This window comes from Alligator mississippiensis, chromosome 2 (genome assembly GCF_030867095.1).
Source record: "Alligator mississippiensis isolate rAllMis1 chromosome 2, rAllMis1, whole genome shotgun sequence".
Lineage (NCBI taxonomy): Eukaryota > Metazoa > Chordata > Crocodylia > Alligatoridae > Alligator > Alligator mississippiensis.
Window position 1 is genome coordinate 157607880 of NC_081825.1, and position 25207 is coordinate 157633086.

The following is a 25207-nucleotide window of genomic DNA, read 5'->3' on the forward strand; positions in this document are numbered from 1 at the left end:
AAAAGGGTTTATTTTTTTACTATTAATATGTCTCCTTTAAAGAAAAAATAAAACAGACTTTCTGTGAGAATGCCTGACATGCCCTCAATTCATGTGTTTTATTTAGATTCTTTTAAGTGGAATATTCTAAACAACTACTTTTTCACCCAGAGATCATTTACTTCCTTAGTTTATACTCCATCTGAAATGAAAAATACAGCACAGCAGAATAAAGCAAACCCTAGGATCTTATCACTGGTATGATAATATATTCAGTCAGACAATGGCTGAAACAAATACCATCTATAAAAGCAAAATTCAGCAAGGAGTTCTGTAACTTATGAAAGGAACCAGACTCACTGAAGCTCTCCTGTGGGAACATGGCCTGCTATGAGATTTTCACTACCTGCTTGTACCATATCTTCTGCACTAATCCCAGGGTAGTACCTAGTGTCACTATCTACCGAAGGCCTGAATACATGATCAAATTTGATGTGCCCTGTGTGTAGTGATTCCACTATTAAAAGAAGCATATTGAGCAAAGAAACTGCAAACAAATCAGATCTTTTTAATGCCCTGCTTGGTTTATTGTAGAGCATGTGAAAGAATTTGCTTTGCTTTCTGCTTTCCCAAGTGTAAGCCAGCCCGTCTTCCAGCTGTGCAGGTGAGAGCTGGCACATAGTGAAAAGAATGGAACAAACTCTACAAGCTTTTGGCTACCAGTGTTTTAATGCTCCGTCTTCAAAATTTGACTGCTTTTTTTCACTACCTGGTTCTAGGAGAGGTTAGGAAGCAGAACTTTAATTTTCAGTCTAAGATGCTATCCCTCTCTCCCATTTTTTCTTTGATTTTATAACCAAATGTTTATAATCATTTCATATTTGACAGTTTTCTAATCTACCGCCAACCTGAAAAGGCTTCACCCTTGGATTTCTATCTTCCAAACAACTCCTCATTCTGTTTTCTTTTGCTCTTTATCCATCAGGGCAGTTGTCATGCTACATCAGCCCTTTGACAGTGTAACACTGTCACTCCTTCTCTCCTTTCAAGTAAGTAGGAAGCTACTCTACTCATTCTCCACATTACACCCATGTTTCCCTATACACATGCAGTAAGGTCAAAGGTAAATCTTAACTCAAGGAACAGCCTAGTGTTACATCAGTTTCCAGGAACATAAAATCAAACATTCAACTTACAAGAAAATCCATATTCATTCTGGGTTCTCTGTTCAGTTGAAATAGGATAAATGAAACCTTAAAAAGAAAGAAATTAAACAAAAATGGGAACAAAATCAAATTAATGAGTGGAACAAAAAAGGAAAGCATGAAAAATGGTTTAATTAAAAAAGAAGGAAAAGAAACCATGGTACTTTAAAATTCAGATTCAGCACAGAATTATGATTTTGCATCTCCTGTCTGCTCTAGAATCTTACTAAGAATTAATAAGTAGGCAGATTGAATTTCTGAGCCAAAATCAGTCTCGAGTCACTAACTTTGGAGTGCTTAAAGTCTTTCTTTTATTGAGCATAAACTCTAATGGATCTAATTTATTTCAGACATCAAGGGTCATTAGCATATGGAAAGTCTTTTTTTCCCTATTCCTACCATATGCTTTAATTCCCAGGACACGTTCAGTAGGGCTCTAAACAGTTTTTTTATTTAATTATCATGGCTTGCTGTTGATCTAATAGAGCTAAAGAAGGCTTGTCGTCATTGGTCAAAGGTTAAATACCCATTTGCTGAGCAGAGCTCTTGCCGAAAACCCTTTTTTAGGATTCCTTTGAAATTATTTTATCCTGCATTTAATAGGAATCCAATAGGAATTCCTCAGGGAGCAAGCAATTTGTCAGTGAACTGGAAACTAAATGGCTCCTATTTGAAATCATTATAAAATCAATAGGACCTCTGAGGTCAGGAGGTTATTTATTTTAAATCTTTGAAGGCATAGTATAATATCAACAAAATCTTAACACAATCTAGTTTTATATCAAGACAGATAAATAACAATAAGTGGTCCATCTGTCCTTCTGTCTTTCCTTCCTTCATCTCCATCAATAACATAATACTTGGCATTTTCCTTTTCCAGTCGCTCTCCTTAGTTTGCACCATAACCTATGGATTTGGTAAATATTTTTATTTCTCTTTTTTTCAACTCAGAAAAAAAAGATTTAAGAGGGTGCTAGACCAGAGTTCTCAAACTTTTTGGACTCAAGGCACTCCTTGTTAAGAATCCAGGCATCTTTCAGAAAATACCAGCTCTTATCTTTCACTTGTTTCACTTGACTATGGAAGAATAATAGAGCAATTCTTCTGTTGCAAAGAACCTGGACAGAGCACGACAGAGCAAAACATTTTGATGCTGTGGATTCCTATTTGAAATTGCTGGGTTTCTTTTGTGAAGCATGTGCAGGTGATCGTACAACTAATAGTGCTAACAGGGGGGTCCCTGGCACCCTGTTTGAGAGACAGTGTCCAAGGCTGATTCTTCTGAAGTCAGTCAGGAAAGGTAAATGACACATAGCAGGCAAAAGGGAACCAGGGCATTTCTAAAACTGGAATTAGAACATATAGATTCTTGCTCCTGGTTCTTTCCTCAGACTGGGCCACTCTTTACAGACATCCTATGAAAAGTATGTATGCAAACTAACTGCCTGTGACATAAACACCATCTTAACTGAGATAATGGAGATAGGCAAAGCTGTCTTTCGTGATGGAGGTATTTTGCTGTGGCACTATGGGAAAGAAAAGTTTACTCATAATGCATATTTAACGCCTTATTTCACAGCAATGATTCCAGCCTTGCATTCCCTTTTATAAATATTATATTTCTCACTCGTTTGTATGCTTCCTTTTGCATCTGAGGATGCAAAAAAGAACGGAAGGAGGAAAGTCAGGGAAGCTACTTCTGAGGGCTTGTGTACATGGGTAGGTTAGTGTGCAAGCAAGATAAGCTATGAATTTACAGGTCTCCAGCACTTTTGCAATAACTCCCCACATGAATAATCTTAGTGTTTGCTAAGCCTAGTGTAAAGAAGCCTGAAAATCAGTGACAGCAAGAGCACATTTAGACAGTGCATAATAGAGGAACCCTAGCCTGAGGCAAGTGGTGCAGCAGCAAACAGTTTCACTATGCAATAAACAGACTTCAGAGATTTGGTGAAAATCAGACTATATCCTAATCTTGCAGGCAGCAGCTAGAGGGTGGATTTTGCCCTCTGTGGTATGAGTTCAGAATGACTACAGTGGCATTGTTACAGATTTTTTCGAGTCGCAAAGGAGGAACTAATCCAAACTCTACTACTTATGCATAAAGATGGGTTCTGGAAACCTGACCATACATTATACTTACAGCATGAAAACGCCTTAAAAACCCTGATATATGTAACATTACATGGGAACTGAGAAGCTACTCTTCTGGTCATCTTTATTTTTCAAGCTGGCAGGTCTCAAGTTCAGAGTTCTCTGTTATCCTATCCTGTTTCATAATATGCAGCAAAAGAGAGCAAGAAGCTGTACTACTTGTATTATTTTAGATTATATTGATAACATTATCTGTGGTAGAGGAAACATGGACACTTGAATTCAGGTTCTGGCAATGAAGTGATGAAGGGCATGATCTTAAAATAGTCAGTGCCGGATTTACCCACAGTATGACCTCACCAAAGAGTGCTACAAAAGCACATATTTACAAGTTCCAGTTCCACATACCTTGTATTGATAACCTCAGATCTCCTCTGCAAAAGCAATTATGTAAAAATGGCCCCATCCTATTCAACAGATCTATTTTAAAAATGATGGGTACTAACTTAAGTGGAAAAATATCAGCTCTGGCTGTTTATAGGAGTTACATTTTTTTTTTTAGGTTTAATCTGGAATACAGCTGTCACTATATATATGTAGACCAAATGAATGAATTCTCATTGAATGAGGATTAAAATTAATGCAGACTCAGGCAGTCTAAACTAGGCAATTTAAACTGTATTAATTAACATGTATATACAACATTGCTTTTAGGAAAAACAGTCCTTAGGAACTCAGCCAGTAAGCATTGCAAATATCAATTCCTGCAAAAGAAACTCAGTTGGGATTCTGCAACACAACAGAGTCTATCTGGTACAAAGTAACACATTTACAAAGCCAAATGTGACAACAACACCTGACTGTGACTAGGTATCAGCATCTTGACTAAGCCCCCAGCCCTGCCCAAGCACATGGGTTACTGGTCTGTGAAGAAGGGGGCAAACCCCCTCCCCTCAACACATTGGCGGAGATGGTCATCAACACTAAGGTCAGTTGCATCAGTTGCAGCTTCTGGAACAGCACTTTAGATAACTGTTAGTAGGTTTGCAACAATGTAGCGGTGCTTAAACAGGCTTATTACAGCCTCCTAATTACTTCTGTTCTCAAGTGTGTAGCACATAAACCCACACAGAGAGGCTGTGAATTGGGTCTGTTAAGGAGGTGATGGTCAATGATCATTTATTAACCCTTAATTAGAATTTAAATTTGATTCGAACTGTGCGATGAGAATTTGTTAACACGGTTTAGAAAGTGGTGAGCACGTCTATGTTGTGTTAGTCATGTTAGCCAAAGATAGACAAGATGGTTCTATTCCTTCCTATGGATCGCCAACAGAATTGGTTGCTAAAGTTCAATCTGTTGCATCTGTGCAAACCCAACCTGGCTTCTCTGTGTTTTACTAAGGGCATACTGTGGTATGCAAAATGTTTCCAGTGATAAAGCACAAGCCGGCCCTAACAACACTGATTTCCAAGCCCAGCCTGAGTTTGCAGGACTAACAAGAGTGAGTTTGGAGTCTATTGAAAAACAACTAAACAATCCAGCTATATTTGTACTTGCAAATCAAGCACAATTGATCTGGAGTTCATTGAGACATGACAAACATGGAAACCTGCTGTGCCATTTTTAAAGACAAAAACTTTTCAGACTAAAACTAAAACAAGCTTTTTAAAAGATTTTTCCCCCTTTGCTGCTAATGAAGGGGGAGAATTTCAACAGCAGGGTAAGTGGAAGGGTTGAGGACACAATTTGTCAATGGTGGTTCTGGGGATAAACAGTTACTGTTTCCATGTCAAAATGACAATACAGATCAGCGGTTTTCAACATTTTTTAACAAATGTACCCACTTCTGCCTCAAAGTTTCAGCTCATGTACCCTTTTATATATTTTTTTGGTTTTAAACTGGGGGCAGGGACAGCTCGAGGCCCCTGTGGTGAGGGAAGGAGTGGGGCAGGTGGGGCAGAGGCAGGGGCAGTGACAGGTGCTGCACACCTGGGGTAGAGTGCAGGACCGAGCTGAGAGAGCAGTTTGTCTGGGAGGCATGGGGAGGTGGGGACAGTTCCTACCACTGTGCACACCCAGTGGAGGTCCAGGAGGCATGTGCCCTGTTACGCCTCAGCTCTGTATTCTTGGGCAACCCTGGCACAGGATGCAGTCTGTCTGACTCACAAAGGACTCCCCCCCCCTCCCTCCCCTCCTCTACATAAATGAAACTGATTAAGATGCAGTGAGAGACGCACCTAAAACTCTCCAGATAAGGGTGATAAGAGTGAAACAACTGCCCTAGGTCTCATTTACATCCGAGATGGAACCAGATGACCATTCATTTACATGAGAGATGGAAAACAGAAAGCCTGAAGCAGAAACTGCAGTGAATCCTGGGACCAGAGAAGCAGGAGAGCGCTGCATGATGGGGAATCTGTGCTTCCAATGTTAATTAACCCACGTTCACACACACCCAGCTCAGCATTTATCAGACCAGTTCTAATCTGGATTTGCTAAGGACTTTTCTCCCCCCAGACACACACACACAGCTCTAAGTTTAATAGGCATCTCGGGCCGTACATTCCCCGGTCCCACTATGGGAGGCCTGTTTAAACTTGATTGACTAAAACTCGGTTGCCGGGTTAGGGAATGCTGAGGCAAGAGACCGAGTCTGAGGGGGTATGGGCAACATTTGAACAATGGTTAAGGGTTCATCACAGCATCCAGCCTGCTGGAGCCCTAATCCCAGGTGTTGTCGTATCTTTCCCGAGACGACTGGTGGGAGTCCTCTCCACAAAAGGTTATGAGCACCCCAATAATTGCTTTAAGTCTGTTAAAAGACTATAGTAAAATCTGGAAAAGTCATGCTAAGCTGAGGCTTGTGCACAACAAGTAAAAATCCAAAATCCTGATGCTGCAAGCTATCTATTGTTCCTGAAGAAACCATGAGATATCCCATCAGGATATCTGCCATCCATAGGAATCTCAAGCTGGCTCCCAAGTATTTGGGTTACTCCCTAATCTTAAGTGTTTCCTGATTATCAATCAGTTTCCTGAGATGGTCCAAACCAGATAACCCCTTGTCAATAGAAAAGACAATGATTTACACTACTGAGGGTGCTTCAAAGCAGCTGAACTGAGGGTATAAAAATCTGTAAGTGTGTGTGCTTAAAAAAAGAGAAGAAAAGAGAAAGAGAAAGAAAAAGAAGAAGCAGGAGGAAAGAGGGAGAAAGAAAGAAGAAGAAGAAAACTCCTGTGCTGACACCATCCCCTGTCATTCTTGGGACGCTGGAAGAACAGATCGTCTCTCTCTTCAAGGATTGTGCTACGGACTGTGCCTGTCAGCTTTGCAGCCTGGGTACCGTGGACTCGGTGAGATTCCCAGCGTTCTCTCTTCTTTCTAGGCATAAACTTCTGAACCTGAACTGTATCAGTTAAGCTTGAGCTAAGTTTCCCCAAATACTTAGTGAAACCAGGGTAGTATTGTCATTGTTTGTGCTTGTTTTTCTTTTGCATGTCTATTACTACTAGTACTATTATATATTTCATATGCTTAGCAATAAATAACTTTTATAGGCAAACTGGTAGTAATTGGGTATATTTTTCCTTCTCTGCTTCTTTTTCCTCCTGTGCTCTGCAGCAATGCTTCTTTTACCTATGCTAAAGATCCCTGTGAAGCCTAAATTATTGTGGGGTTTGCTCATCAAGAGGCCAAAGATTGGGACGTGCTGAGTTTGAAACACATAAGGGGATCAGCTTGTACAGGCTGATTGACCCAGTTTGACTCAGACGTGCCCTTATGAACTGATCGCTGGCCCATGAGGGTGTCAGCTGGACACCCAGCCGGATTCAGAGGGATTCTGTTCACCTGTGTGCTTGTGTCTGACTGCATTTTATTGTTGCTCTTATGAACTGATTCTTGGCATATGAGGGTGTCAGCCTGTCCATGCTGATCAGCCCGGCCAGATCAGGCGTGTCACGTTAACTTGTGTGTGTGTTTGTGTGTATGACTGATTTAGTGACTGGAGGAACCCAGTCCCATTGAGATTGAGTCCTGCAAGATAGCTCCACTGGGGGTGAGGGCTTGCAGAAGGGAGAAATACAGCTCCGTATAGTAACACAAGCAGCACATTGATAGAATCACTAAGACCCTAGAAACTATCCCTAATAAATGAGCACACCCCAAAGTAATGGGCAAATTTGGTAACAGCCCCACAGATCTGTGCGTGCTGCTGAAGGCTGGACTATGCACCCCACTGCACCAAAAGCCACACCATGCAATATGCCTGCTGCGGCCTGGCAGGCAGGGGACAGACACGCACACACATGCAAATACACAGACGCAAACATGCAAGCACAGATGCACACAGGCACAGAGATGCAGACACATAAACACCCACCTCCCCCCCAGCAGGTAAGTTTGTGTGGGGGGAAGGGGCGGGGTGGGGGCCAGATCGAGAATGGCGGGGGGGGGGGGGAGAAGCATGTCTCTGTGCTTGCTCCCAGGAGCAGAGCCCGGGGAGTGAAGGCAGCAGTGCCCCTCTGCAGGCTGCACTCACACCACCCGGCCAGCTGGCGGGGGCAGGGCTTGCACACAGAGGCTGTCATCACCACCACCCATGCTGCCGCTGCTGTATCCTGCACTGCTTTCCGCATGTGCGACTTTGCGGGCTGCTGACAGGCGGCGCGCAAGGTGCAAGGCAGGTCAGCAGTCCATGGAGCTGCACATGCAACCCACTGCAGGAGAGCAGGATGGGGTGGTGGCAGTGGTGGTCGCTGCATGCAAGCCCTGCCCCTCTTGGCCAGCCAGGTGGCATGTGTGCAGCCCGCAGAGTGGCACCGCTGCCCTCACCCCCCCAGCCCTTCTACTGGGAGTGGGCACTGAAAGCGAGCTGAGGTGGTGGGCGGGAAGGTGCGGTTTGCCGCATGGGGCTAGTGGTGCCCAGCACACCCCTCCCCCTGCCCTAGGTAAGAAGCAAAGTATGGGAAGGTGCTGGGGGAGACACTGACACCACACCCCGGAGTGCGCTCCATTCCCGCCTGCCTGCCCACCCGCACGTACCCCCCACGTCCTTTCTAAGTACCCCGGGGTATGTGTACCCCTGGTTGACAACCCCTGATATAGATGATGTTCTTTTTAGGAAGTCAGTTCTCACATTAACCCAGTGGCTTTGAGCCTTTTTGAACATCCCCTAATTGGACTTGAGGCACCCCTCCATAATTTTTGTGACTAGAGAGGTACCTCAATTTCAAAAACAAATGTATATATTACAATGCTTATTTCCTTGCAGAGGGGTCAGGCAGTGGGAGCAGGGGATTGACCAGGCAGGGACAAGCCTGAGTCTGCACTTATCAACTCATACATCAAGTCACCCTTCAAAGGAACTGGTGACACTACAGCATGCTGTGGCACCTGGTTGAGAATCATTGTGCTAACCTCTCTGATGACACTGGAAAAATGAGAAAGGACCTTTGATTCAGACAATGAAGAAAATCTGCTGAGATTAGGACTTGCAATGATGAAAAATGACTTCCTTGCTTCCTACAAATGAGTACAGTACAAAGTATTTCTTCTGTTTAAAAAAAACTGGCTGTGTCAGTAGGGTTGCTTGGCAGATACCTAGAGGATTTCTATTGGTATCATCACATTTTTTTATCTAGTCTGAACTTAGAAAGGTGCTGCTGGATTTAACTCTGAAATAGTTACTAGAGCTGCTGACTCATACACTGAGCAGCTGGTTTCATGGTCAGTAACTTGCTTTAAGAACAGCAATCTAAGGCTCTTCATACAGCTTCTTACAAATGGTAACATTTTCAAAGATTCTTTTGAAGCTTTGTTATTTATTTCTTGCCTGGGTTACAGCTGCAACAGTAAAATACTAACAGTCATACTTCTCACTTATATTGATCCCTTACAACTGGACACTGCAGATACTTTTCAAGGATACGTATTTCTTATCACCATTTTACACATGGGAAACTGTTAACCTGGGGGGTTAAATGAGTTTTCCCAAATCACGGGCACTGAACCAGTCTGAAGTCTGGCCCATACTTATCCCTTTGTAACTAAATACATCCATTGTAACTAAACAGATTTAATTAAATTGGTGCTACCCCTTTATGTCTATGTACAACTTTTGTACCAATGAGACTATTTTAATTTAAACTGTGAGGGATTTTTTTCATAACCTAGGTATTTGAATTGCCATAACCCTCACTGTGAATGTAAGTATGTTATTATAAAAGGGACCTTACATTGGCTTAGTTTATTTCCTTTATTCCCTTTCCACATGAGAATAACTATAGCAATAAAAACACTTTTATAATGCCATAATCACATCCACACTACCGAGAGGAAACATAGTTGTACCACTTTAACTATACTAGTGTAGTTAAATCAGTGCAACTCTGGTTTGTAGAAGGCTCCTGACGCACATTACATTTCAGAAATGATTAACTAGTTAATCACATCTTAAGTAGTAGAGTGCCTTGTATCCATTTGGCTTAATTCAATTTTAGTGCTAGTCATTGTTAAACTGATTTTAGGGGTTGCACTGATCTAACTAAATAGATTTAGAAACCAATTAGATTAAATCTGTGCAATTTGTGAAGATAACACAGCCCCAAAAGTCACGAAGAAGCCTGACATCCTGGTAACAGACTCATTCTGAAGGCCATAGATAAGTGACACTAAGGTACAAGTATGTGGGCAATATGAACCTACAAGTTTCTGTATCCTGGGAAAGTAGCAGAGTTAATAAGCAGACAGGATTTCTCTAGCGTGGCAAGAATTCCCCATCTGCAGTTTGCCTCTGAAAGAGAAAAGCAATAAAAAAAATTTAGAGATAAGATGCTAAAACTCAAACCTCTGCAAGATAATTATGCAAAGGTTATTGTGCTAACTCCTTGGAGGCATTGTTTGGAAATCTGCAGAGAAGTCTATGGTCACTAAGCCAGCTTTGTTTTCTGGCATCCTTTTTCTTCACAACTTGTTAACAGGATAAATTTTACACATATGTACTGGTATATTATTCTTAGGGATACCATATTTCAAGTTCCAAAAAACAGGACACCTGTTGGGGGAGGGGTGCCCCTCACTCCTGACTTCCAGCTCCCTGGTGCTGCAAGTGCCCCACACTCCTGCCCCACAGCTCCCCGCCCTTCTTGATGACCCTCACTCCCAACCCACAGTCCCCCACCCTCCCAGGCCATGCTGGTGCCGTTCACTCCCAACCTGCAGCCCCTGTCCCTGCTGGTGCCCCTCACTCCCAGTCCATAGGCCCCTGGTGCTGCCAGTGTCATGCATCTTCTGGGTGCCCCACCTCTGCAAGCGTGGGCACCAGCCCCAGTTCTGCTGGCCTGGCTGCACAGCTCCCTGCCACCACTGAAGGGCCCCCACTCTCCCTTTCCCAACAGGGGGGCAGGTGCCTCCCCCTGCCCCGCATGCCCTGCCATAGTGCCAGCCCCAATGCCTGGACACCATCCCCCAGAGTTGGCAGGCACCCCCCCCACACACTCATCCCCTCCACACACCCCTGCCACACACACAGACTTGCATGCCTCTCCCCCCACAGTCCCCCAGACAGTCCACAAGCCCTGGCCCTCCAACCCCTGCCACCCACACACTTACCTGCATCCAGTTGCCAGGGCTGCTTGACCACCCTGCCTGGCTGCATACCACTCATGTACGTGTGTGTATGCAGATGCACATGGCACCCCCTGCCTCCGATCACCCCAAGAAGCTCTTTGTAGGCTGGAAGGCTGTCAGCCTGCAAAGGGAAACCAAATGGTTTCCTCCTTTAAAGTGGAAAAGCTGCATTTTTGTTCAGCAAATAGAAAACTCAGATTCCTAGTAAACATGCACGCCACTAGGGTAAGCCAGGAAATGGAGTTCTACTAGCAAGATCCTGGACATTTGTTCTTATTTCAAAAAACTGTTCAAATGGAGATTGGAGAACCCAAAAAGAGGACATGTCTGAGAAAACCCAGACTTATGGTAACCCTAATCATTCTTAACCTTTGCCACCTCAGTAATAGAGCACTGTGATCGTAGGGTTATAACTTAAATGCATCTGGAACCTGCAGGTAGTACATGTCAGCATCATCACATACATGAAGGGTGATTATATGGAGGACAGAGATAAATGATTTTCTGTGACTGGAAGGCACAGAACAAGGAGCTAGAGTCTTCAGTTGTGGTAAGGGAAATCTAGACTGGATACTAAAAAGAACTTTCTCAATGGTTAAGCATTAGAATGGACTGCCCAGAAAGGTTGTGAAATCTCCATCTTTGGACATTTTTTCAGAGCAGATTAGGAAGACATTTGATAGAGATGGTTTAGTCAGGGATGATCCTTCACTGAAAAGGGGGGGTTGGAATAGATGGAATGGCTGCCTAATGGTTTATGGGTTGATTTTTTAAAATTAATAAAATTCTGAATGGCACTGCCTCTTTGCCCATGGTATAAAACAGAGGCGGCTTCTTTCACAACATTCTCTGACAGTACCTTTGTAACTTCCATCTTTGATGCATAATCAAACTGGTTCTCATCTGTGATAAACTTCCAAGCCATGCCACAAAGTCCATCTTTCCTCCCTGGCTGCAAGATGGCCAAGACTAGAGAGTGGCTGAAAGGAGCTTCTGAAGTGCTTTTGTTTATGGGACTTTTTAGACTGCAATCATACTTATGCTGCTGCCACGGAGTGCTCTCTGCAGGTACTATTGGGTTTTTGATTTTTATTACATGTATTTAAGAGCTTGTCAAGGTCAGCTAAAGTTTAGTATGAGATGGACTGCAAGCCTGAATAAAGTGCACGATGTATGCCTGTTCTCTTTAATCCATTCTAGTTTGAGCTGTGATTAGGTGATTTTAAGATCTAAATACTCTACATTTTACTTTGCATTCAGTGGTCACAAATGTAACTAATAGCCATAAAATTATGTGGTCCTGTTGAAAATATGGAGGCACTATCTGTCTTAATGACATTCCATGGCAGCAAACTCAACAGGCTGATTGTAAGTTGTAGTTAACAATATTTCTTTCATTTGGTTCCAAAGTTACTGCTCTTTAATTTTACCTCAGGCAAGAGGAAAATGGGCATTCAATCATTAATGCTTCTTCCTTTGTTTTGAATGTATCATACAGATGTGGAAGTGGAGTAAGAGTATGTCCAGCTCCACAGTAAACATCTGGGGGTCTACATGTACACCTCTATTAGGCTGTAGTAAACTAATTTACTCCAAAGCAGGATGGTACTTGTAAATACAAGTAAATACAAGTACCATCCTGCTACAGAGTAAAAAACTCTGCAGCAGTGCATGTGTAGGTGCTGCCCTGGCTGGCTGGGGCATGAGGGTGTGCTCCAGTGTGAGGGCTGCCATGGGCTTTGAATCAGGTCCCATTTTTTTTAATTCTACAACTTTTCCTTTAAGAAGATTACTTTTTCTTTACTCTTCTTTATAAAATCTTACACGTGACAAGAGCTGTAATATAATGAAATAGAAATTTCTAGCCCAGATTTTTGTCCTCCATCTGTTTATTGAATAAAACAGGTATCGAATGAAGACGTTAAAACAGGGCTTGGCCTGCACAATCAGTGGCTCTGGCCAGGGACTTGGGGCTTCAGCAGCATTCAGTGGGGCAGGGGCTTCCCCTGTGCTGTGACGGGGAGAAGCAGTGGCAGCAAATGCTTCCCCTGTGCAGTGGCAGGGAGAAGCCATGGTTGTGGTCAGGTCCTTACATCCTTCTGCCCACCCATCTATGACCCAAGCTGGGTCATTTGACCTGCAGCATGAAAAAATTGTGGAACAGTGCATGGGAATAGTGATTGGTATCTCTGTTATAAATCAGTTGAGAAGCCAAGATGTAGGTTGTGTTCAATTATTTTATTTTTTTTACTCTGAAATACATATTGCATTAATAAAACCTCCATACAAACAATAAATGTTTGAGGTCTAAATTCTTGCAGCTATGAATCATGCAGTACTAAGCTGCACTGCCCTTTCAGCATCTACTTGAAAATCTGTACACCGCAGCCTTTATACTTTGCATCTGGTTGTAAAGTATGTCCTTTCCCATTTGTGCTAAAGCTCACTTGCATCTAAGAGTGTTTATAAATGGTATTATAAAAGGCATAACAAAAGACCATGGACATTATCATGGAGTGGGCCTTTTGCATTTGGAGAGAGTAGGGGAAAAGGTAGATAGATTCCTTAGACTGCTCTGTCCTCCTGAACCTGGAGGCAGCTGGTTGCAATTGCCTGTAACAGGGCTGTCTGTTCCTTTAAAAGGAAACAGCCCTATTGAGAAAGCAAAAGTGTGGGGCATTTGGACAGGCAGAGGCTAGAAGCTTATAAAGTTCCCAGAGGAGTAAACAGGAAGCAAACTGTGGGCAGAACAGCTTGCTACCAGAAAGGGCCAGGCTTCTGGGTTGAGGCCTGAGCCAAAGGGCCTCCCCTCCTAGTCCCTGAGACAGGGCAGAAGGGTCTGATTTTTTTTATTTATTTTCTTGTTTTTTGCTTAAAGACTATATGTTTTATTTGGGATGACCAGCTAAGGAGCACCTTAGGAGGCAAAACCTGCCTACAGAAGCCAGCAGGCTAAACAACCGCTTACAGGGATCTACGTGCACCACATAACTTTGAACCCATACAGTCCAACTATGCTCCTTTCCACTTTGAGTACTCAACTAACATTTCTCCTTTTGTCAGGGTGGAGAGAAATCTCAGGGGCTGAAAGGTATATAGCAGGGATTCATCCACATCAGGGGTAGCCTCCTTTAATGCCTCTTTGTAACACCACAGTGACCCAAATGGATGCTTTGAAGGACAAACATTTAGCTTTGTCATATAATGCACCTATACAAGAAGGAAGAATTTTGGGAATGAGTGTGACCTTAAAATAAAGGAATTAATTCAATTTTTGAGTGCTTATCTTTCATGGTTACTTAATATATTACTAGTGTAGATTTCCTCTAGAATAAACAACAATACTAAGAACAATTGCTGGCTTACATTAGCAGTTCATAAACTTTTTCCTATACTGCTGTTTCCCAGAAGCTCTAGCACATAAAAACCATGATATGATCTTCACAAGAGCACATTATTTTTTTGGGTAAAAAGTCCCTAGAGTTCCTAAGAGCCAATCAGAAGAAATTTGTCATCTCTTCCTATTACTAAGACACTTGCTGTTACAAAGCAAGCCTTTCATGCCCGAACTAATGATGTCAAAGGTCAGACCTTACATCAGACATCCTAGAGATAATTCACAATAATTTATCTTTCTTCTGAAGGTCTAATTATTGACAGGATTCAGGGTGGGCCAACAGACATGGAATTTGAGGTTTTATAGATCTCTCCATTTATTTACTCATCTATTGACTCGGGTTTTTACTGAAGGATAGGTTAAATGGGAAGTATCTCTATTTATGGTGTTGAAAGGAAGTTTATGATGTTCTCCAATTAAGGCCATGACAGTGTTTTAATCATAATTTCTATTCCTGACCTTTCACTAAAATCATTAGAAAAGGTCCTTTTTAAGTTCAAATGCACATTCCATGTGTACATAAGGAAATGGATATTAAGGAAAGTTACCTTTTTATTAAAATTTGATGTGAATTAGCCCAGGTAATCCTGAAATGTGAGATTACGAATAGTTCAATGCTTTGCCCCTCCAACTAGTTCTTACACATTTTTGTCAGGTCATTTCTCAAAATCCAAGACTGGGTTTAGTTTGAAAAACTGGTAGAGCACAAGTACACCTGCACAAAGAATTACAGTCATTTGTCATGTTAAACATGTGAAATCTTTTTTTGGGATTTGCTTTGTTTTGTAATGGTAGCATGATCAGGAGCACAAATAGTGATAAGAGAACAGATGAATATGAGTAGCAAATAGCCAGATGAAAGAGATTTGAAAGAAGAGAATTAATTTATTAGGCCTACCGGAGAAGAGGTTTCCTCTGATGCAGGGGCTAAGTACAGACAGTCAAAAAGCCCAAGGCTGAATTAGTTCAATCTTCACAGGGTAGTCTAAATTGCATAGTTTGAACTGCTAAACAAATGAACAGATATTATTTTTTGATTCCAGAAATGCAGCCACATGCGTGCAGTGGCCTAGGCCAGAAGCTGGAGGGGGGGGGGGGGGAGGGGCGGGGGACACACACACTAAAGCATGCCACCCTGCTTGGCTGGAGCAGACAGCTTAGGCTAAGGCTAGCCTACCCATCCTGTAAGGATGGGGCTTTGTGGGGGAGGCACAAAGCATTCTGGGATGCTGGGGGACTGTGAGTTAACTTGAGTTAACTATAGGGGGATCTGAGAGGTGAAGTGATTTACCCAAGGTCAAACAGCAGGTTAGTGGCAAAGCTAGGACAAAAACCTAGGACTTCTGAATCCTAGGCCGTGGCCATTTTCACTACACCTCACAGCTTGCCACTAATTTTAATGGAAGATTTCTGCCCACCCCCCATTTCTTCTCATCTATAGGAAGACATTCATTTTTTTTCATGTGCAGAAGGTTTGAAGGAAGAACAAAAGGGAGAGGAAAGATATATTTCAATGGTTAAAGTTGTGTGTAGAGACAGGTTTTTTTCTTCATATATGCATCCTTCTATTCTTTATAGTGGTTGAGAGTTTCAAATCAGTCTTCTAGCTTTAGGGGGAGAGAAGGGGGATAATCTTCCATCAGAATTAATGGCAAGCTCTGAGGTGTTGTGAGAATGGCCATGGCGTAGGATTCAGAAGTCCTAGGTTCTTGTCCTAGCTTTGCCACTAACCTGTTGTTTGACCTTGGGTAAATCACTTCACCTCTCAGTCTCTCTGCTGCTCTCCAGCCTTTTGTCTATTTAGGTTATAGGGTGTTCAGGGGAAGGATTGCCTTTCATTGGAATGCTTACTAGAGAGAGATCTTTGTGTTACTGTAATACGGATAAATAACAGTGATGATAAGTCGAGTGTCTACGTTCCCTAGGCTACTCTGAAAATATCAACCATTGTCCTTCAGAGCTCAACAAAAGGAAATATAGATCTTGATACAGAGTCCTAAATAGCAATCATATAGAAATCCTGCCACAGCGGACAGTTGGAAGAAAGGAAAACAGGATCCTTTAAATCAAGGCAGTTTCCCTGAAAAGGCTCAGTAAGCCTGGGCAGGTGGGTACAGTATTTTGCAGAGAGATTGAATTTATTAAAAGTTACTTCTTGATCCACGTGCTTTTAATAAAGGATATTGTTTTATTCTTTTGCACATACATGAGCTGTTACTGTGATCTCCCATGAGAACTCTGCTTGATTCTGAAAAGCATTCACTTGCTCTTTGCACACCCATTTGTTCAAAACTTCCACAGGGTTTCCTCAGGTTACCCTGGGCTGTAATTCTTTACAGATAGCCAAAAAGCTCGCTTACAATACTCAATGATTTTGATGTGTTACATCAAACAACCAGAGCATGTGCAGAGGACACAGGCAATAACACTGCCACAACAGAAAGCAAGGCATGCATTAATGTTAAGTTAACCTTTCCTCCTTCTCAAGAAGCAACTTATATAATAGGTACTTGGAAAAAAAATGGGGAGGTAATAACTATCTAATGAACAAAGATGACAAATTATATCATCTCAATATTCTGCTATTACTATTATAATAAAAATGAATAATAATAAACATTTCCAACTTCAATAGGGCCTCTGGGGAAAGTATCACAAAGCACTGTATAACGATTGACTAATAAATCTTTTTCACTCATTCTAAGCCAACTTAGATAAGGGTTATTGAGGAATTGCTCTCCCCTTGAAAAATGTGCAGTATCTTCTAGGAAGAAAAATGGTGGATGATATGATATTACATAGCTAGGGGCCTTCTGTGTTACAGTCACATTTCTCACTTAGGGATGACAACTGATAACAATACCTACTTCTTTCCATCAGCCAGTCTTAAAAGGCTTGACAAAGGAGGTAAATATCTTTCTTCCCATTTTTAGAGATGGGGAAACTGAGATACAGACACAACTTGCCATCAGATCAGCAGCAGGTCAAGGAATAAAACTCAGAAGCCCTAAGAACCAGGGTAGTGAGCCATCCATGTTAGGGTTTTGATTTTTTCCATTTTCTCTTTGATTCATGACAAGTATACACAAACCCTCTTACGCCAATTTACTTAAATCCAAAAAACCCTATGAAATTGAAATGCCAATACAAGATCCGATTATGCATTGCTATCATGCTGAACAGCAAACTTCTTCTCCACCTTCCTTGGTGATCAATATGTAGCCCAAACCATGAGATGTGAGAGGCATTATAATTTTTTCCCCACTCACCAAAATAAAGGAGTTATTTGTGAAAATATTTGCTACCTTTTCAGCAGTGAAACAGATAACTCATATATATTTTCTGAAAAGTCCAAAACAAACTTAGCTAGATTTTTATGCAATGCCATAACTGTTTCAGGTGAGAAGGTTGTTTCTACTGCTGTGTGACCACATTTTTATTCATGCTAATTCCAGATGTGAGCATAACTTCATAGAAACAATCAGCCTTCCCCTTGATACAGGCATAGTCCCTAAATGGCATACTTTTCTAAACTACCACTGATTACTCAGGAAGAAGAGGACAGGATTAATGTCTATCATAGAGGGATGCACCAGGATCATAGAGCCCAGTCCAGCTTCTACTGAAGTTCATTCTCACCCAGCTAATTGAGAGCTGAAATAGATCAACAGTGATTAAACCAGAGGCGAAAGGAAACAATGTTAAAATCAAAACCTTTCAAATTTCAGGCTGTGTTTATTTCAGATTTAAAATTTCTGGATCCAAACTCAACTTTTCAGGTTTGATTCACGTACAGATAATCTGGAACAGAACGTTACCTTAAACCTAACCCAGATCTGAAAACCCTCTCTTCAATTCATCACTAATAAACAAGAGCTCTATGTAGAGAACTTGTAGGATACAATCCTCTGCTGATGAACATACTTGATATGAAGGGAGACGCCATGTTGTTCCTAGAGAAAAGGCCAAAAAGAAGCTTTAAATAATCAACTTCAAAACTTTATTAGTAGCAGGCCTTCACCATAATTTACCAGAATAGGTAATTCTTTTCACATAGGGCACCCTCTGCCCAGTAATAATGGCAGGATGTTGTTGATGATACAGGGCAGAACTTGGTTCCTATTGGACAATTTTGCAAACAGACTCTGTTGGTACTTTTAATGGTGTGCTAAATATTATGGCTATGATCCTACAATCATTCTGGACCTGAACCAGAAAACTATATGAGCAAACTCTTGACTGTAAGCATATGATGGAGCCCCACTGCAGACATAGGAACTAATCATATACTTAACTTTCAGCATGTGCTTAAGTGTTTTCCTGGCTCAAGTCTTTGTGTGGAATGCCCAGGAAAGTCAATAGGAGTTTTTAGTGGGGTTTAATTGCAGGATTATAAATTAAAACAGATCTCCTGTGAGACGCAGAGTGTGCTATTAAAAATGGACATTTACTACTCTATGGTATTTACCACAGTTTCTGTGCTTCGAATGGGAAATACTGCAAATAGAAAGGTAAATTATTTAACTACTGTGCATGGTAACTGGCTACTTTTTATTACACCCACACTATATGCTGTTCCTGGGGGCTTATTAATGCCATTACAATACTTATTAAATTATTGTAGGGATTCCTGCTAGGCAATATTGTGTATTTGGAAGCTTCCAGTAATAACGGCCATCCTAGATTTTCACTACAGCTACTTTTCTTTTTCAATCCAGCCTCCTGTCTCTCTGCAGGCGTGCTAGTTTAATGACTATTCATCCTTTCATGTTAAGGGAAAAATACTAACTACTGAATAAGGAAGTGTGTGTGTACTACCAAGATCATTAGTCTGAATAAATGTGACAGCAGAGTTGCACTAGAAATACCACAGTTAGTGGTAAGCAGAAACTGCAGCTTTGGGTGTAAAATACTGTAATTACAAGGGATAGAGAAGGCTGCACAGTTTTTATCCCCTCAGAAATCGATAATGGTGCAGACTACTGCTATATGCTTGGGCAGAGGCTCTCTGATGAAAGAGCTTATTGATTTACCCAAGTGATGTTACTGTAGTGAATAATAGACTGGAAGAAAAAAGGCTTGTAAATTATACTGATTCAATCCAGTATTTGCTAGGATATCCTTTTTATATTTTGTATGAACGAGTTTTGTCAAATCAGTGACTTACTTGCACCAGTGGGGAGAAGTTGTTTAGTAATTCTTAGACATTCACAGTATCCATATTACTACATGTAACTGGTAACCTGCCTGTTTGTGATCAAGACTGATAGTGGAAAGGAAGGGAAAAACGGCTGCCTTGAACAGAATTTGCATACTATGCAATTAAGCATCCAGGCAAGTAGATTTTTTTTTAAAGCCCCAAACTCAAATGGGGCTTGTCCAGCCCTCGCCCCCCTGGCTCATCCACTTACTAATAAAGAAAAACTGTCAGGAATCTTTCGAAAATGTGTGATCTGGATTCAAAAGCCCCCAAGTTATGATTAAATTCCAATTTCAGCTCATTCCACACTAAAATTTAATAATTCAGAATGAATTTCAGTCTGTTCCAGGAATGAAAAGCGTCTTGTGTTCACTCCCAGCTCAGTACAGAGATGCCAAAAGAGTTCATCTGGAGGAAACCAACTCCACACAGAAGTAAAAGTGTTCTAGATGGATTTACATAGAGAGATAGAAAGAGAGAGAGAGAGAGAGAGAGAGAGAGAGAGAGAATAGAAGGTACAAAACTATAAAGTATGGCAAATCAATCTGTTCAGCAGTGATGGATCACGGAGCAGGATTATAAGTTTTACAGGTATATGAATCCCATGAGTATAAAGACACTAATAAAACATTCCCATTCAACTTCAAGTGAGGGATGATCACAACCCCTTGAGCTAAGAAGGTCAATATGAAACTGTATATTTTTCCTCACTTTTTCCATATATATGAAGTAGAGTAGGATTTACATTAGCATTGCCTTTTCTCCTGTTGAAGATCTCTGCTTTACACTCAGCAGTCACTTTCACAAATAAAATGCAATATACCATCTACATAAAAATGGGATCCCTACTGGGCTTTTATTCTGTAGTAGCATTATATTTTTTCCACTAGATTTCTGCTTAAATGGCTCTGCTTCTGCACATATGCACAGATGACACACACCTGTCTAAATATAATCTGGTAATAAAGAGCTCTTCTGAATGGGGCATATTTCTTTTCTTGCTAATTTACCATAATGGCTCATTCACACCACTGGAGTTAAAGGTACACCAGCTTTTTCACACACAAACACATATTTGCAGGGTGTCATATAATGAGGCTTTAGCAACATTTTTTTCTTTTAGTTTTTGAAAAGAGCATAGATGTCTGAACTATTCCATATACCTCCCCCACAGAAATAAAAACTGAAGAATTACAGCTGATTTTATGCTGCTGTAACTGTAAGGAATACAGTTTTTTAAAGTGATATTAGAGCAGGCATTGTTGGTGAACTGAGTTTTAGTTAACTTGGAGAGTTTAAGAAAAATAATCATGTTTCAGAGTGCATAGCTCACGATGTTGCCAATGGAACACAGAATCTTCTATTTCTAGGTCACTTGCTTAAATCTTAGCCCTGTTTGGTAGCAATTGAAAATCATTACATGCTAGGGAATGGCATTTCTGTGGCCTATTTAAAATAATACAAATTCCTGACTTTTCCGTAATGGCTTTTATGAAGCAAATGTGCATTATCAACTGGATATATATAGCAACTATGTAGTTATTACTACTGCTATTGAGGTAATGAAAAGTTTCAGTCAAGTGGAGAACCAGTAAACAGCACACATGAATGAAGGAGGGAATTTTTGGCCACAGCCATTGGCATGTGCTCCTCTCTTGACTAAAAAGTACCACAAATAAATAATAAGAGTGGGCAAGACCTCAAGACCTTGATTTGAAATTATCTTTGGAGTATTTGGGTATGATAGTCTAGTTTCTTGTGAAGAGGTGTCAAAAGTCCCTCCTCCCAGCCAAACAAATCTTAACTGTTGGCTGAACCTCTCTTGGGTCCATGGCCAAGGACAGGATAGAAATGGAATCTGAACTGTCATCTCAGACTTAGAGGTGGTCTTTCCATAATAAAACTGAAGCATGATGGTGGGTTGATGTGAGGAGGGGAGGGTGAAGCTTGCTCAGTTGCCTGTGTTGTATACGTTAAAGCATAGACAGCTTCAGCCTCCATTTAGAGTCTAACCACATCTAAAGATACAAAGGAAGCAAACTGAGCATTCAGAGAAATTGTGTGTAGGCATGTGAACAATGCTTTCTTTCAACTCTAAAGCCTTAGGTATACTAGTATAAATGCACATAAGCTACTATGCAATGTGAAGGTCTATTTTGACCAGGTGATTTTTTGCTGATAGTTTTGACCTCCAGTGTCCTCTGAGAGATGACACTATCTTCCCCCTGTATCATTCTACCACAGCAGAAAAGTCCCTGGCGTGGGGACTCCATTGTTATCAGAGAGGAATCTGCTGGCAGGACATTCTCTGGTAGGTCCCAAATACCACTTGAACTTGATTCTCCCTTGGATATGCAACAGCCCAAGTTTGTTAACTATCAGGGAGTGGCACAATGCCCATCTTTCTGCTGGGCCTGTAAAAAAAATAATTAAGGCTGGGGCTCTGGTGAGGCCTGTGCAGGCTGGTTTATTAATTTGTCTTCTATTTGTGTTCCTGCAAGTTTATTTGCTTTGGCTTGAAGTAATTGATGGGACTACTTGTTTAATATGTGTATTTTTTTTAAACTTGTCAGGAGCACCCAGAGTGCTGGATGGATGTGTTTTTATTGCAGGGCAGTAAAAATCCAAATGAATAACTAAACAATTGGCTGTTTCCATTGGACTTTTCAGGTGAAGTTTTATTGAATATATAATCTTATATCTAACTATGCAAAGGGAAAATCTGACCTACACATTTGAAAATGGGAAGAGTCCTGGATGCATGGGGACTGATATGCTCCCAAAGTACGTCACTGTAACACAATGGCTGGTTTCTACACAGCTGCAGAAGAAATTTAAGTATGACAAAGGGTATACTAAAAGAGAGCTAAGTATACATCTTGTGAATTCCCTCAGTACAGGGTATAGGCAGATGCAGGATTTTGTAAAGGAGCAACAACCAGACCTGCAGAAGTGGCTACACCTCCTCTTCCAGCTCCTTCCTTTCCCAGGTAAGCAGTCCATACTACAGAAGCAGCAGCAGAGACTTTTCTTTATGTCTCCAAATCAGGTTAGAACCCTGCCCCCCCATCCCTTTTCCACTCTTGGCAACCACCACCTCCATCTTCAGCAGCATATCCCGTCTCCTGTTAACACCCCTCCCCCATGTGGTGCTGCCACTGTGCTTGCTGTCCCCAGCTGATGTCAGGAAGGCTGTGGAGCTACTCCTGTTTGTTCCAGCTAGGCTTACTGCGGGCAGCAGTGGTGAAAGTGGTCCCCTCCTGTCCAGTTCCTTCAGGTTTTTTCTGCCAGCCCAGAAGTAAAATGAGGCAGGGCAACCCACTTGTCACTGCTGCTGTCTCCTGCTGAGCCCAGCTGTAGTGGCTCTGGAACCCCTCCCCCAACAACCCTCCCAAACCACAACTTCCCCAACTGATTTCACAGAAGGGAGGAGCTCCAGAGCTGCTGCAGCTGATTTCAGCAAGGGAGAGCAACAACAATGGCAGCACAGTAGTTTGTCTGTCCTGTGCTTGGCAGGAAACACCCAAAAGAATGGGGCAGGGAGGAGGAACCTGACCATTGCTGCCACTAATGCTACCACCCCTGGTTGGAATGAGGCAGGAGTAGCTCTGGAGCACCCCCAAACCCAATCAGCCAGGGACAGGGGCAGCAGCAGGTGGGGAAGGGGATGAGTGGAAGGGGAGGAGATGTGCTGCTGAGAATGCAGGGGAATGGAAGGGGTGCTGAAAGTGAAGGAGGGCTGGAAGGAGACAGGATTCTTACTAAATTTGGGGACTTAAAATATCTCTGCTGCTACTCCAGCAGGGTGATCTAAAAGAGAGGTACATCCATGCCACTGCACCCCTTCTGGATCCATGCATAGTGAGGGGGAGGGATATGACAGCTGCAGAGGCTGTTAATTCACTGAGGACCTTGAGGCAGGAATTCTTTCCCTAAGTCTCAAAGCAGATCCTCTGTCCCAAGTTTGTGCACATGGTGTTGGCACAGGGAACAGAATTTCCTGTAAAGAAATTAATTTACTTTGCAGGTGTAGCTTTCCAGCATGTAATTATATGTACTCTAGGCTACATGGACCTTGGCATTTGCGTGGGTGTGCAAATGGGAAGGAACAACAGAAGGAGCCTTCCTTCTTCCCCCTGAGCACTTGATACATGCACCAAGGGTAACTGAAGTCCCTTCATCTGGAAAGATGCAGAAACTCCTTCCTCCTTTACCTCTGGAGTTACAGAATTACCCCCAAGGAAAGTATTAAAGGGCATGTGTGTAGAGAACTGGAGACTCTTCTGAATGTCATGCATACCTGCTCATATATGTATATAGCAGGTCACTTGCTGTGGAGTGGGAGAGGATAGCTGGGCCAAGTAGAAAAGGCAAAAACCATGGCACAAAAACCTTGGTACGAAAAAATGGGGAAGCTGATAACTGGGAAAAACCTGCTACTTGACTGCATCCAGCCTAGACCTATTTATTCTTCCCACATCCAAATCTACAGTCAGAAAAGGATCATAGCATCATAGAAAATTATGATTGGAAGAGACCTCAGGAGGTCATGTAGTCCAACGCCCTGCTCAAAGCAGCACCATCCCCAACTATGTCATCCCAGCCAAGGCTTTGTCTAGCCAGGTCTTAAAAACCTCCAAGGAGGGAGATTCCACAATCTTTCTCAGTAGCTTATTCCAGTGCTTTACTAGTGACATTTTCCCCCTCATATCTAACTTAAACTTCCCTTGCTGAAAACTTGAGGCCATTGTTCATTGTTCTGTCATCTGCCACCACTGAGAATAATCTAGCTCCATCCTCTTTGGAACCACCCTTCAGGTAGTTGAAGGCTGCTATTAAATCCCCCGTCAGTCTTCTCTTCTCCAGACTAAATAAGATGAGTTCCCTCAACCTTTCCTCAGAAGTCATGTGCCCCACCCCACTAAACTCTTAGTTACGCTCCACTGGATTCTCTCCAATTTGTCCACATCCTTTCTATAGTGGGGGGCCCATAACTGGACACAGTATTCCAGGCATGGCCTCACCAGTGCCAAACAGAGGGGAATAATCAGTTCCCTCATTCTGCTGGCAACAGCCCAATATGCTGTTAGCCTTCTTTACAACAAGGACACACTATTGGTCCATATTCTGTTTACTGTCCACTGTAATTCTCAGGTCCTTTTCTACAGAGCTGCTGCTTAGCCAGTCAGTCCCCAGCCCGTACTGGTGCATGGGATTGTCCCATCCTAAGTGCAGGACTTTGCATTTGTCTTTACTAAACTTCATGACATTTCTTTTGGTCCAATCCTCCAGTATGTCTAGGTCACTCTAAATCCTAGCCCTACCCTCCAGCATATCGATTATTCCACCTAGCTTGATGTCATACACAAGCTTGTTAGGGGTACACTCCATCCCAGATGGTTGATAAAGATATTGAACAAAGCTGGCTTGAGGACCAACTCCAGGGACACTCTGCTTGATACCAGATGCCAACTAGACATCAAACCATTGATTACTACCCTTTGAGCCCAACAATCCAGCTAGTTTTCTGTCCATCTTACAATCCATTCATCCATCCCATATTTCCTTAGCTTGCCTGTAAGAATGGTGTGGAAGACCATATCAAAAGCCTTGCTAAAGTTGAGGTAAATCACGTCCACTGCTCTTTCTACTTCTGCAGAGTCAGTCGTCTCATCATAGAAGGTAATTAAGTTGGTGAA

The 25207-nt window shown here is 42.1% G+C and overlaps 1 protein-coding gene across 1 annotated transcript in view; it reads right to left on the minus strand.

Annotated features, from left to right (window-relative positions):
* Window positions 1-25207, minus strand: part of UNC5C (unc-5 netrin receptor C) — a 426201-nt gene that overhangs the window by 59485 nt on the left and 341509 nt on the right. The window contains exon 8 of the mRNA XM_019488075.2: window positions 1176-1232. Within this exon, the coding sequence (XP_019343620.1) occupies window positions 1176-1232 (57 nt within the window). The remainder of the gene's footprint in view (window positions 1-1175; window positions 1233-25207) is intronic.